This window comes from Zea mays, chromosome 10, assembly GCF_902167145.1.
Source record: "Zea mays cultivar B73 chromosome 10, Zm-B73-REFERENCE-NAM-5.0, whole genome shotgun sequence".
Taxonomy (NCBI): Eukaryota; Viridiplantae; Streptophyta; class Magnoliopsida; order Poales; family Poaceae; genus Zea; species Zea mays.
The window spans coordinates 98,754,991-98,769,754 of NC_050105.1; the positions used below are offsets into that span (position 1 = coordinate 98,754,991).

Sequence of the window (14,764 nt, forward strand, 5' to 3'; positions counted from 1 at the left end):
CAAAGCAAGGAAAAAGACGCAAGGTCAAAGCACATATAATCGGCTGATCAAAGCCGATCCTACTTTTGATCAGTTGCTCTCCAAAAATACTAGCAAAAAGACTGTTCCACGTGATCGGTCAACAAAGAAACCCCGGTCACCCGCTAAAACAAAACGGTCAAACAAAACGACCCGAAAGGCGACACAACAAGCATCGCTTATTCATTCTATGAGACCAGGGTACTTTCCACCTATTTACTCATCGTCGGTATATTATCCTGTTCAAACATGGAATGGCATGACGATGAATCCATGGTACATGTATAGTCCCTTTGTCTATCCAGGCTGGGGGCACCTCCATTCTATTCATTTTGATCCATTGATCAAATGGTCATGGCCGAGAAAGATACAATCCAAAACGGCCTTTATACATTGGTGCTTTATTGAATGATCTCTATTTTGAAAAGCCGATGACTTACATCAGGTTTAGTTCATATGCTTTTGGTTCGTCAAACTGCACCAAAAGGCAGGGGGGCATATGTTGGAGGCTAAAATGAGCCTGGCGGACGGTCCGGCCCTGAGGCCGGACGGTCCGCGGTCCGGACTGTCCGCGGTGGTGGCGCGGACGGTCCGCGCGCGCGCAGAGTCAGTTAGGGTTCCTAGTTTCTCGCGGGATTTGTTACCTAAAACCGCGGGATTAACTCAGGAAACAGTTGGAAACGGATCCAGACCTCCCCCTTTATATAGATGAAGGGCTACGGCCGATTAAACCCCCAACAATCGAACCAATACAACTTCTATCTCGCATTTATTTTCAGCACAATTAGGAGTAGTTTAGTCTAGTTCTAGTTTAGCCCTAGTTTAGTATTCCAATCCCCAAATTCTCTGCCTCTCCTCGACTCTACGTCGATTAGAGGAGTCTAGGTCGGCCGGCCCGAGCCTAGACAACTCCTAGGATCTCTCCTCCCCGACGGGGTCCCTCCCGGGAGCGAGATCCAGGCGCCGCCGGCGATCTTCCGCCGCCCCTGCGCACGCGCGGACCGTCCGGCCCTAGAGCGCGGACCGTCCGGCCGTCAGGCAGGGAACCCGAGCTCCTGCACCAGGTCGCGGACTGGGCTCAATTTCTCAGTTATTATTGATACAATTAATACCGCTACTCCACAACTGGGCTCGGCCCTGCTTCCTCCAATCCTCTTCCACTGCTATTGTTGTTGAAAAAAGATACACACACAAAAAAAAGGAGATGTCTGAATTTCTTGTTATAGCTCTGCTGTTGTGTCTTCTCAAAGATGGAGCATACAAGGCCACGGCATGGGATGATGCCGACTTCTTCAGCAACTGCCCACCATCTCGGTGCAGCAAACATGGTCCGGAGATCAGGTACCCTTTCCGGCTCGAATCCAGCAATACCTCCTCATTATGCGGGGCACCATTCATGAAGCTTGGATGCTACGGCGACGACACCATTCTGGTTCTCCCAACAGTCGTTATCCAGTACAAAGTGACCGCCATAGATTACAGGCATGGTACCCTCACGCTCGCCCCGCGTGTGGACAACTCGTCTTCCTCCTGCAAGCAGAAGCTCATGTCAGTGTCCCTACCTCGCAGCATTATCAAATGTGAAAACCTGTACCCCTGCTCACTGCTATGCTATTTTGGATATGGAATGATAGTAAGCTGCTTAAGAGAGTTCACGCCAAGTAATCTTGCTGTTAATTACATCTTCGGCCCAATCTCGTGCCTTAGCAGCGCGGCCGACTTCTCCTATTTGGTGGATCGTTCTGCATCCATGTCTGTGCTTCCACTAGATTGCAGGGTCATGCCTGATAGCTACTTTCTGATGATGGACACTCGCAATGACGATTCAACATTCAAGGAGAAAGCAGAAACAATACTCAATTTCTCAGGTTCGCAAACAACCTACTTGTATAATTATCCAGAGAACTGCACACTGTGTGAACAAGGTGGGCAACGCTGTGGGTTCAATCCAGACAGGAATCAAACCTTCTGCATCAATCACGGTATGATATCTTACATTTACATTATTCATTTCTGTGTACAGTCTACTAGTATACTACTATGTGATTCGCAGATATTTCATACATAATTATCAGCTTATTTTGAGTAGTACCGCAGCTCATTTTGTTGGGAAGCCTTACCCAAGCAAACCAAGGCCAAACAATCTAATCATAAACATCCACTTCATTAGTAGTATTCAGACCCATTTTTTCAAGCATTTGAACAGCCCAGACCTACAGCACATATAGAAAGTTGGGCACTACTACCAAAACTACCCAGAAAATGATGCTTCAACTAATTAAGGGAGACGGTAAATAAATTAGGAACTAAATTGGTACAGCCGAAGGTAAAATAAACACAAAACACTGTTGTTAAGAATTCTACGTCATAATTTTTTTAAAAACAATGGCAGAAGCTCTGTCGCTCAATTAAGAGAAAAAAAAATTATAGCCAAACGAGATGTCTGACTGAGCACCCGAGTGGCTAACCACCCCACACAACGCGGCTGAACACGAACATGACACACTGCCACGGGTCATCGTTGCCAAGCTGAAAGCAAAGCTACCAGAAGCTCTGACTTCCTATGGCAGGCCACCCACGGTCACATACCGGTGGGTCTGAAGCACGGACATGACCGGTCATCGTTGCCAAACTCAAACATGAGCGGCTCCGACTTCCAATCACGAACCCGGGCCTCGCCCCCAGCAGAACCCCAGACTATGAAGAAGGGGGGCTTGCAACGTGTCATCGTTGCCAAGCTACGATCCCGATATAGCAGCTTCGACTTCAAGCTGCAGAATCCACCTCCGTTCATCCACCATAGGCCAAGAAGTACAGCCGTCTAAGGATACCACAAAGCCATGATGATGATCCAAATGCAACGCCTTCATGAAGGGAGAAACACCGATGGCGATGGCACCACGGTTACACACCCATAGCTGATCGGGTTTCACCCTTGGATGAATGCTAGAGGCTACGTTCCCAATAGGGAAAGCAGCGCCCACCGGCGTCGTCGTCACCGAGGCTTTCGCCCAGAGAACCCTCTAGCACGACGTCGGGCCAATAAGAAGAACCCCTTGCTCGCCAACACCGCCCTCGCCACTGTCCCGCCACCCCATAGGAATCCCATCAGAGGGGCATGGACGTGCTGGCTGCACGTGGCAGCCGCAGAGTTGCGTCGGCCACCACCCCTCTGATCGAGCAACACATAGAGCAAGACATGACTCCACCGCTCGCGTAACACGGCCGCACGTCGAGGTCGTCGACGACCGCCATTGTCGTCACTGACAACTACTGTCGTCACTACTGACCTTTGCTGCGAGCGGCCATGAGGCGCGTGCAGGGGCGGAGCTAGGATTACAATACAAGGGGGGCCGACCAATTCATCAATATTATATGGTGAAAATATATTGTATCATATTACAAGCTTAAGCACTCGATATGGAATACGAATTCTAGTTCTTTATAAATTACCGTAGTCCATGAGTTTATTTTCTAGTTAATTGATATATTGAACTAAAGTTTTGGCATAGTAACAATACCAAAATAATAAAGGCGACATAATGATAAATGTCTGATTGATGAGATTCAACTGTTATATAATAACTTTAGTATTCATGAGACGTCTAACAATTTTTTTGAGAGAATCCAAAATTTCAACTAGCCTCGATGATCCATGAAAAATCGACAACCTGCATAGGTACATGTCAAATTAGTCATGTAAACAACAACTATCAGATGACAACTTTAGTTAAAATTTGTAGATTTTATTATCTACTAGATCTAATGTAGTATGTATATAAGTTAGCCATATTTGGATCTAGTTTTTGTAGTCTATGCGGACGTCCCAGCCGCGACATGTGATTCTGGTGATCGACGCTGTTGGCGCTCATTTTGTTGCTTGCGTGATCACCTTCTCTAGACTTTGGTTGTGAGGCTATGTCATAGGAAAGTCAAGTGGTCAGCGGCTATCGACAGCTACCCAGCGAGACGATAAGATGAATCATAAAGGTATGAGATTTAGATATCAGCGCTTGCAAGGAAATGACAAAATTTATAGTACATATATTTAGACTACACAATAATTGGAATATATATGTATGTCGCAGCCTTGGGAGGGGCTATGGCCCCTCCCCCGGCTCGGCCCGTGGGCGGGCGCGTGCCCCACTTAGGGCTTGTTCGGTTCTACCCCAATCCATATGGATTGAGGGGGATTGAGGGAGTTTCAATCCCTAGTAAGTCAAAATCTCCTTCAATCCGTATCAATCCCCTTCAATCCATATGGATTGAAAATAACCGAACAAGCCCCTAGGGGGCACCGCCTGCATTGGGGCGCCAAATTCGGCCATCATGGCACCGGCTCCGGCCCCGACACCACCGGCCCTCACCATGGAGTGTCAGATGCCTAGGTGGGTGTGGGTTTGCTTATCGCCTAGTAGTAAAATTGTAATGGTGGATTAGTGTGCTGGGCGTGTGTGTGGCCTGTTAATCTGCTATCTGGCCTGTTAATTGGCTTGTAATAGGGAGATAGACTCCTATAAATACCTGATCAGGCGGTGGAGAAGGGTTATGCGAATGAATAATAGGAATCCAGATATTCGAATCCATACCGAGTCTTGCGTACCTGGAGTCCTGGAGTATTCCTGCTCGGTTGTTCACCGTGGTGGCCTCATCGGTGGCAAGGAGATCTGCTACTCTCGGCCACGGGTCATCACATGGAGCCACCGCTGGGAAGGCGGGGCAGAAAAAGGAGCCCTGCCTCCGCCTCTGCCGGATCTGGCCGCTGGACGGCCGGCGTCCGGTGGGAGGGGGGCGGAGCCACCGAAGGCGATCTAAACCACGCACCCTCTGAAGCCCTCGCGTCCCCTCCCACCCACCAAGCCATAACACCGCCCAAGCCGTCGAGGTCGAGCAGCACACCCCCACAGGTCATTGTTGCCCGGTGTAAGGATCGACGTCCCGTGGCTGACAGCGAGCTCCCGCAGCGTGAGAAGTCGACCAACTGGAGAAGAAGACTTCCCAGACACGCTCAGATAAGTTTCAGGTTTTGGTGGGATGTGTTCTTTATTCAAATCATGTCCTCTTCCAGAAGCAGTTACAGGTATTTATAGATGCTAATCTGGGCCTAATCGCCTGGATCTATTACACGGCTTGGAACCCTAATGGGCCAGCCCAACAGTAATCCTTCCTCTTCAACCGACTTACTAAACCATACAAGTAGTAGTAGTAGCAGATTTACCAGGGGCCGTGACATTTCCCCCCCCCCCCTTGAACACTTGCTTGACCCCAAGCAAGAGAATCTGGGAACCTTGTGCGCACCACATTAAAATCTTCCCAAGTAGCAGACTCCTTCGGAATTCCAGACCACCGAACCAGAACTTGAGTCACAGCTGAGCTACCCTTCTTCACCAGACGTCTGTCCAATATCTCCATAGGCTGCATATTCACATTTTCCAGATCTGCTATGTGAGGGAGCTCTGAGAATACAGGAACATAGTTTGGAGTAAATGGCTTCAATTGGGAGACATGAAAAACTGGATGAACTTGGGCCTCCTCTGGTAACTGAATCTTATAAGCCCCGCCCCTATCCTTTCCAACACAGTATAGGGTCCAAAATATTTAAAGGACAATTTTGGACAAGCTCTATTTACCACCGAATATTGAGCATAAGGTTGGAGTTTAAGTAGCACCTGCTCACCAACTTGGAACTCTCTGGGCCTTCTTTTCAAGTCAGCAAAGTGTTTAGCACGTTGCTGAGCCTTCAACAATTGTTCCTTGAGCAGCACATTGTAAGCATCTCGCTGGTTAACCCACTGCCCAACTTCAGTATCCTCTGTGCCCAGGAAATCTGGTGCAGCAAGCACAGAAGCCTCATACCCATAAAGGGCCTTGAACGGAGAACATCCCAATGAAGAGTGATAGGTAGTATTATACCAAAACTCAGCCATAGCCAACCAAGACTTCCACTTGTGGGGCGTTGCGTGAACAGCACACCTTAAATACATTTCAAGGCACTGGTTAACCCTCTCACTCTGCCCATCAGTTTGTGGATGATAAGCTGTGCTCAAAGCTAGCTTAATCTTCAGCATATCAAACAAATGTCTCCAAAATGCACTGGTGAACACTTTATCCCTGTCAGACACCACTGAATTAGGGACCCCATGTAGCTTAACGACATTGTCCAATATCACCTGTGCCACTATTTGAGCAGAGAATGGATGTCTCAGAGGTAAAAAATGGGCATATTTTGAAAATCTATCCACCACCACCAGTATAGTATCATAGCCTTCTGACTTTGGCAATTTTTCAATGAAATCCATGGTAATATCCTTCCAGGCCCCTGTTGGCACCGGCAAGGGTTGTAACAAACCAGTAGGCAGCTGTTTTTCACTTTTGGCCTGCTGACACACCGAACACTGTTTGACAAAACTCTCCACATCAGTCTTCAACCCTTGCCACCAAAACATTCGTTTAACCCTTTGATAAGTAGCGGTAATACCCGAATGCCCACCAACCACTGAGCCATGAAAAGCAGAAATGACTTTAGTTCTAAGAGCTGAATTCTGCCCAATCCAAATTTGTTGCTGCTTTCTAATAACTCCTTGATGCAAAGAGAACCCTGCCTCATCGGGGCTATGCACCGCAAGCTTTTGTAGCAATTGTTGAGCCTGTGAATCCGTTACATAGGAATTAGTAACCTCTTGGATCCAAACAGGTTGCAACTCTGTAACTGTGGATATAGCCATCGCCATTCCCACTCTGGACAAGGCATCTGCCACCACATTCTCTTTCCCTTTCTTGTAGACAATCTGAAATTCCAAACCCATCAGCTTAGCCATAGCCTTCTTTTGCCATTCAGACTACAATTGTTGTTCACCCAAAAAGGTCAGAGACTGGTGATCCATCTTTATCACAAACTGAGATCTCTGAAGATATGGCCTCCACCTATCCACTGCCATCATTAAAGCCAAGAACTCCTTCTCATATATGGACAACTGACTATTCTTAACTCCCAAAGCCTTGCTTAAAAAAGCCACAGGTCTATTTTGTTGCATCAAAACAGCCCCAATCCCATTCTCACAGGCATCAGTCTCCACCACAAAAGGAAGCTCAAAATCTGGTAGGGCCAACACTAGGGTCTGAATCATAGCCTGCTTCAACTTATCAAAAGCTTGTTGTGCTTCTTTTGTCCACTCCCATCTTTTCTTCCCTTGAAGAAGAGTAGTCAAGGGCTTGGCAATAGCACCATAATGCCTGACAAATTTCCTATAGTAACCTGTCAACCCCAGAAAACCTCTCAACTCAGTAAGTGAGGAAGGAACTGGCCAATCCACCATCGCCTGAGTCTTTGCTGGGTCAGTAGACACCCCATCCTTGGATATAATATGACCCAAATACTGCAACTCAGATTTGGCAAAGACACACTTCTTTCTTTTGAGGTAAAACTGATGATCCCTCAAAGTATAGAACACCAATCTTAAGTGTTCCAAATGTTGAGTCAGATCTGCACTGTATATCAGAATATCATCTATAAACACCATCACAAACTTTCTCAAATAGGGCTCCAAAATGGAGTTCATAGCACACTGAAAACTTGCAGGGGCATTAGTAAGCCCAAAAGGCATTACTCTGAACTGGTAGTGCCCATGGTGGGTTTTGAAAGCCGTTTTGTACTCATCCTCCAATCCCATCCTAATCTGATGGTATCCTGCTGTCATATCCAAACTAGAAAAATATTGAGTTCCCACTAACTCATCCAATATCTCGTCTACTAAAGGCATTGGGAACCTATTCTTGATTGTCATTTCATTGAGCTTTCTGTAATCAATACAGAACCTCCAGGTTCCATCCTTCTTCTGTACCAGCAACACAGGTGATGCAAAAGGACTCACACTTGGCACTATATGTCCAGCTTTCAATAGTTCTATGCAAAAGGACTCACACTTGGCCACCTGCCTTTCGATCTCTGTTTTATGCAAGGGTGAGTACCTATAGGGTCGAGCATTCACTGGCACTGATCCTGGCACAAGAGGAATATGATGGTCATATGGCCTGACAGGTGGCAAAGCCTTGGGTGACTCAAAGATGTCCTTGAACTCATCTAACAATTCACCCAATGGGCCTGTCTCTGGAACCCCCTCCTTCCCTGCCACCGGTTCCAACAAGACAAACACCCACACCTCATTGCCCTTCAACCATTTTTGAACCTTCAGGGCGGAAACCTGGGGCACTTCTGTCACCTCAACTGAATCTCCCTTCAACCAAATCCTTTCTCCTTGATGCTGGAATGACAACACTTTCTGATCCCAGTCACATTCCATTGGACTATGAGCTCTTAACCAATCAAACCCAAGTATAGCATCATACACCCCAATCTCCAACACCCTCATGGTAGATACAAAAGTGTGTCCCCCTGTCCACCATCTAATATCCTTCACCCTTCTGTCACTTCTCAACACCTCTCCATTGGCCACCTTGACAGAGACAGGAGAACAGGGTTCAGTGGCTAGTTTCAACTTGTCCACCATAGCTTGGCTGATGAAACTGGTAGAACTACTAGAATCTACCAGCATCAACATCAACTGATTCTGAATCAAGGCTCTAAACCTGATACACTGTGAACTATTAGCTCCACTGAGGGCATGAATAGACAATCTGTGATTCTCCTCTTCTTGTACCTCCTCCTTTTCTATCTGCCCCAGCTGCTCCTCAGACAATACCATCTCCAAATCTTCAGTGGTCAATACATTGAGTTGAGGGATTGCTCTTTTTGGACATTTAGCCTGGTGCCCTGGCTCAAACTTCTCACCACAGGTATAGCAGAGTCCATTTATCCTCCTGTATTCTTTCACTTGTCTCTCCTTACTCCATACTCCTTGATCCCCTACCTTCCCTTCAGTCCTAACTCCTGTCACTCCCCTACCTCCTTGGCCTATCTTACTATTCCGGCCACTATTCTTGACCGAAATCTCCTGCTACACCAGCGCCAACCTAATAGCCCTATCAACAGTGGAAGGAATCTGAGACTTTACAGGACCTTGTATCTCATTCTTTAAGCCTTTCATAAACTGAGCAACAAAGAACACCTCCCCCAGTTCTGGATTATGTACTGCTGTTGCATATCTGGTCTCCTCAAATTCTTCTACATACTCTTCGACACCCCCTTTCTGTTGCAGGTGCAACATTCTTTCCATGGCCTTTGGATATTCATCCACACCGAATTTCTGCAACACTATTCTAGAGAAATTTGGCCAATCTCCCAAGTCTCCCCTCAACTTCAGAATCTGCAGCCATCTAGCTGCATTTCCCTCCATGTTCATCGACGCCGCAGGTACCTTCATTGCATCTGGGACCTGATACATGTTGAAGTAGTCCTCACATCGATTCAACCAAATCGCCGGTTCCTTGCCTCCAAACTTGGGGAAAAGCATCTTAGGTACATGTTGTTGCAACTCCCTTCCTCCCGGATCCTGGTTCGGCATGGCTCCTCTTCTACCTCCTGTATCCGATGACTCTGGTCCCGTGCCAACATCCTCCATCTCTCTCGCCATAGCTTCCAACCTCATCCTGGCCAACGCCTTCCCATTCTCCTCCACGCGCCTGGATAGAAGTGTCCTCTCATCTGCAGCCTGTTTCACCGAGTCGGCAGTCAATTCTGACTGTCCCAATAGTTGGTGATGCACCTTCTCCATAGCCTCAACTTTCCCTGTCAACCTCTCCATCATCACCATCATCTTGTCCCACCTTGCTTCCCCTTGTTTAGCTTCTGTCGCCATGGCTTCCAACACCAGCCTGGACTGCGCCGAAGGTTTGACAGAGGGCGCCGTGGTGATCACCTCCTCTTCTTCCTACAGCCAACCTAGCCCCCTTGTGATCACCAACCCACACCAAGGAAGGAGAGCTTTGATACCAGGTGTAAGGATCGACGTCCCGTGGCTGACAGCGAGCTCCCGCAGCGTGAGAAGTCGACCAACTGGAGAAGAAGACTTCCCAGACACGCTCAGATAAGTTTCAGGTTTTGGTGGGATGTGTTCTTTATTCAAATCATGTCCTCTTCCAGAAGCAGTTACATGTATTTATAGATGCTAATCTGGGCCTAATCGTCTGGATCTATTACACGGCTTGGAACCCTAATGGGCCAGCCCAACAGTAATCCTTCCTCTTCAACCGACTTACTAAACCATACAAGTAGTAGTAGTAGCAGATTTACAAGGGGCCGTGACACCCAGCCGCGGCTCTGTCCCGGCCATCGAGCGTTGTCCCCTCATGGACGAGCTCGCGGCCCTCCTAGGAGAGCCCTTCGCCGCCGCCATCCTAGAGAGCCGCACGGGAGGAGTCGAGTATGTGTTCCCATCAATATTGTAAATTGCTCCTACAGTACGTGATAATTATGAGAACGCAGTTTCAAATATAGATGACCACTTGGAGGATAATGGCAATTTTCTTTTTTAAGTGAAGGATAAGGGCAGTTCACATCATCACTTTTAAGCAATTGATGACCAAAACTTTTACATGCAAAATTTACTGCACTACAACTCAGCACACAATGCATAACGAAGACAAATTAAAAGCAAAGCAACTTCTACAATGGAGTTTATTTACTTCTGGCATATATTACCATATAAATGGAATTTATTTAGTCTGGGTCTCAGAAAACAAGTTACTTGAGCTAGGATTGTTTGAGTGTATCGTCCGAGGTCCTAGCAAGAAACCTTTCCTTGTCCGTATGCTATAGTAGCATTAGTAGAGCTTGCAACCAAAGTAGCCGCAAAAGTCAATTATGCGTGCTCCTGAAAAACGTAAATAAATTTGTAGGATAAATTGTGTGAAGAAAGCAAATAGAAAAAAACACTTAAGAAGTGAAAACAGAGAAAATACTGCTGAAAGTGAATACAAAGAGAGTACAAAGTGGTATGCTTGCAAGATAAGAACCACCTTTGCGTGCAAGATAGGAACCACCTATTAGAGCAGAAAGAGAACACTGCATAAATAGAATGAACAAGCACTAATGTGAAATTGGTTGTCAGCCAGGTAGTTGTGAGAGGTTGGGACTCGGAGAAACTGCAGCGTACAGTTGATGGGCAACATGACACACTAGTAGTGAGTAGTAGGGACTATAGCTTAGTTAATCACCAGAAATGGCACCACAAACTTGCCTCTGATAATTGCATTTTCTCTTAAGGAACCTTGCTTGTGATCAAACATGTTCAAAAATATATAAGGAGCATCACTCTTTTACATTATATTCATGCAAATACATATGACAGTCAGGATCCTCTCTTCAAGTTCAAGCCGATGGCTAATAAGATGATGCCAGTACTGGATAGGGAAATGACATATACATTCTTAAAAAAGGTAGAACTTTCATTGGACATGCTTGGGGTAGGGTCACATCATGCAGCTAATTTTACTAAAATATTGAACCTTACCCTTTTCTTTCTTGACAAATCACCATTTCATACTAAACTATCACTAGAGACTTATTTTCTTCTTTGGTGTTTGCAGGCTCACACGTCAAAGTCATTGCAGGTACTGCTCCTAATCAAACATTCCTTCAATTCAAAATGGCAAAGGATGTCTATTAGCCACAAATTCTTATCTTTCTCGACTATGGCTCTAAACATTTTCTCGAACCCATTAATAACACCAAATGGTGCCTTCTTATCCAAACAGTATATTGATTTCCTGTTCACTGCTTGCCAGCTACATCATCGGTGGCCACAATAGTGGTTCTTTTGTTAATGGTAGCCACTGGACTCTATCTTTCACTTAAGACAAGATATAATGAGGAGATACACTTGAAGGTCGAAATGTTTCTCAAGACATATGGCACCTCAAAACCCACAAGGTATAGCTTCTCTGAACTTAAGAAGATAACAAGGCGATTTAAGGAAAAAGTAGGTCAGGGTGGATTTGGGAGTGTATACAAAGGCGAGCTACCAAATGGAGTGCCTGTGGCAATCAAAATGTTAGAGAACTCTATAGGCGAAGGAGAAGAATTCATCAACGAAGTTGCAACCATAGGACTAATCCACCATGCAAATATTGTGCGTCTCCTAGGTTTTTGCTCTGAAGGAACAAGGCGTGCCCTAATTTATGAATACATGCCTAATGAGTCACTGGAAAAATATATATTCTCAAATGATTCTAGTATTTCCCAGGATCTACTGGTGCCAAAGAAAATGGTAGATATTGCTTTGGGCATTGCCCGGGGAATGGAATACCTACATCAAGGATGCAATAAACGCATCCTCCACTTTGACATCAAGCCTCACAACATCTTGCTAGACTTCAACTTCAATCCAAAGATCTCAGACTTTGGCCTAGCAAAACTGTGTGCAAGGGATCAAAGCATCGTTACCTTGACAGCAGCAAGAGGCACTATGGGATATATGGCACCAGAGTTGTACTCTCGGAATTTTGGTGGGGTATCCTACAAGTCTGATGTTTACAGTTTCGGCATGCTTGTGTTAGAAATGTTAAGTGGAAGGAGGACCTCAGACCCAAGTGTTGATAGCCAAAATGATGTTTACCTCCCAGAGTGGATCTTTGAGAGAGTAATCACTGGGCAGGACTTGGTACTTTCCAGGGAAATGACTGCAGCAGAGAAAGAAAAGGTAAAACAGCTAGCCATGGTGGCCCTATGGTGCATTCAATGGAACCCAAAAAATCGACCCTCAATGACAAAAGTGGTGAACATGTTAACAGGGAGGTTGGAGAATCTGCAGATGCCCCCAAAGCCTTTCGTCTAATCTGAATTCTGAAAGTCATCCAGTGTCATAAAAAATGAAGAATCATCGTCAAATGTACTGAATATTAGAGACAACAAAAAAAAATAGCTCCTCCTGTGTTGGAGAGTATTCTATAGTGTAGTGCCTGCATGAAAACATGTTTGGATTGTTCCACCATGTATGTATGTGATGCATTAATAGTAATTTGTTGGTTTCTTGACTATGTAGTGCTAGTTATCTGCAACGTATCAGATCTAAGGTGGACTTGGCTTGTGTGTAATAGCTTAAAGAGCCATATTGCTTCAATTCATAATGATCTTGCCATGATTTAGTTCCTTGCCCTTTTCCGCGGTACATGTTCTTTTCCAATTCAATGAGACAAAATCTCAAAATAAGGTGAACCCAGAGTCGAGGAGCATTCTGTCAAGAAGTCAATAACCTGTTTGGCTGGCTGAAAATAAACGTTGATTTTGACTGATGGTGATTTGATGTGAGAGAAATACATTGTTCGATTTTGGCTGATAAGCTCAAGAGAAATATGTTAGTTGTATTGTCGAGCATTGCAGAAATATGTTAGAATAGGTTGGATCAATTTCACTCACCATGTACTGTCGATCCCAACGGTGATGAAGCGATCTAGCCATGTGCATGTACTCGCGTGGTAGCCTAGTTAGCAGACGGTAGGAAACAGATCCGGCACAGAAGAAACGCTGCATAGGCTAATTGATTGATGATCGCCTTCCATCCACTTCGTGTTCATAGCTACATGGACCAGTAGGCCCAGTCATGGTACAATCCAATGACAGACGCAACGCTCGTCCCCTTCTCGTCTTGGGCCGGACGCCGAGCCATGCCCATTATATTGGAACGACCTGGAGCGGTTGCGCTTGCGCACGTTTCGTGTTTCTGTCGACACAGAAACTTTGAATTTACTTGTATGGAGGGAAACACAAACCAAACCATTTGGCAGTAGAGGGCTTCCAATATACCTTTTATATGTATGTGCGTTATAACTAGTTACATGGTGCAACATGTAAATTCAGATGAGTGTGTATATATATACATCTATGTTATTCTCCCTGCATTTAAAACTCTAGGGTGTTTTTTTGTTTGTATAAGCAGGGGCAGATTTGGGCCCCGGGCCACCTGGGCCGTGGCCAGGGGTGCAACCCAAAAATCATCTTGTACATAGGTTTTTTTTAACCAAAAAATGTAGTCCAAAATACATTTCAGCCAAAAATGTGACCCAAAAGACCTCCATCTTGCACCGATTAAGCCTGGCGTTGGTGGCCATCAGTCGCTCAAGTCATGAGAACATAGGCTCTTCCAATTATTTTGCAAACCTGCGCGGTTGCGCTTCCTATGTTGTCAGTGGCGCGGCCGCCTCCATTCAGTCCTCTATCGCTCTGCACGTCTTCAGGCTCTACGAATCCGATAAGGGCACAAGGTAGCAACCTCCGAGGCGGACGAGCAGGCTCTGACTCAGGCATCCACTACCGTTAGTCCGACCTCCACCTCTGTCGGTCCGCCTCCAGCGTCCCTGCGACCATGTAGCTATGACGCGTGCGGCCTGCACGGGCACCGCGCCACCACTCAAATCCGTCCCTGCCATTACATCTCCTCCCAAACTATACAACTTCCTCAACCTGATTCCCTTTCTTTAAGCTAGGGTGGAGCGCCTTCCTGGCTAATGGGCAGCGACCACCTAAGCGGCGAGCGCTGTGTGCTTGCTGCTATGTGCCAGTGATTCTCCTCTATTGTGAGTAATTATTTCCAAATATCTAATTCATTTCCCTATCTGGCACAGTTCCACTGAATTGTTTTAAATGTTACTGTCTCTATAGTGCAAAAAATTAAAAAACAAATTGTATATCATTATATTTATAGAGTGGCCGGAGCATTATTTTTACGGAGCTCGGCCGTTGTGTATAAGGCCAAACTTTTCTAACCGAAACCAGACTTGGTTCCAATTATGTAACACACCATCAATTAACGAGAGTAGTACCAAATAGCAGCACGTAGAGTTGACGTTGGAA

At 45.9% G+C, this 14,764-nt stretch overlaps 1 protein-coding gene across 1 annotated transcript; it reads left to right on the forward strand.

The window, feature by feature from the left end:
- The first annotated feature begins 1,146 nt into the window (after positions 1–1,146).
- On the forward strand, positions 1,147–13,059 carry LOC103641460 (rust resistance kinase Lr10). The gene is made up of 3 exons (XM_008664805.3): positions 1,147–2,000; positions 11,503–11,526; positions 11,701–13,059. Exons 1-3 carry the CDS (start codon positions 1,223–1,225, stop codon positions 12,747–12,749), a joined length of 1,851 nt encoding a protein of 616 aa, XP_008663027.1. The 5' UTR covers positions 1,147–1,222; the 3' UTR covers positions 12,750–13,059.
- Positions 13,060–14,764: the final 1,705 nt, after the last annotated feature.

What these genes read in the sequence shown, in the direction of transcription:
- LOC103641460 (XM_008664805.3), top strand. Translation starts at nt 1,223, where the DNA reads ATGTCTGAATTTCTTGTTATAGCTCTGCTGTTGTGTCTTCTCAAAGAT. An exon ending in AACCTTCTGCATCAATCACG is followed by an intron (nt 2,001 to 11,502) that starts GTATGATATCTT and finishes TGGTGTTTGCAG; the next exon opens with GCTCACACGTCAAAGTCATT. An exon ending in ACACGTCAAAGTCATTGCAG is followed by an intron (nt 11,527 to 11,700) that starts GTACTGCTCCTA and finishes ACTGCTTGCCAG; the next exon opens with CTACATCATCGGTGGCCACA.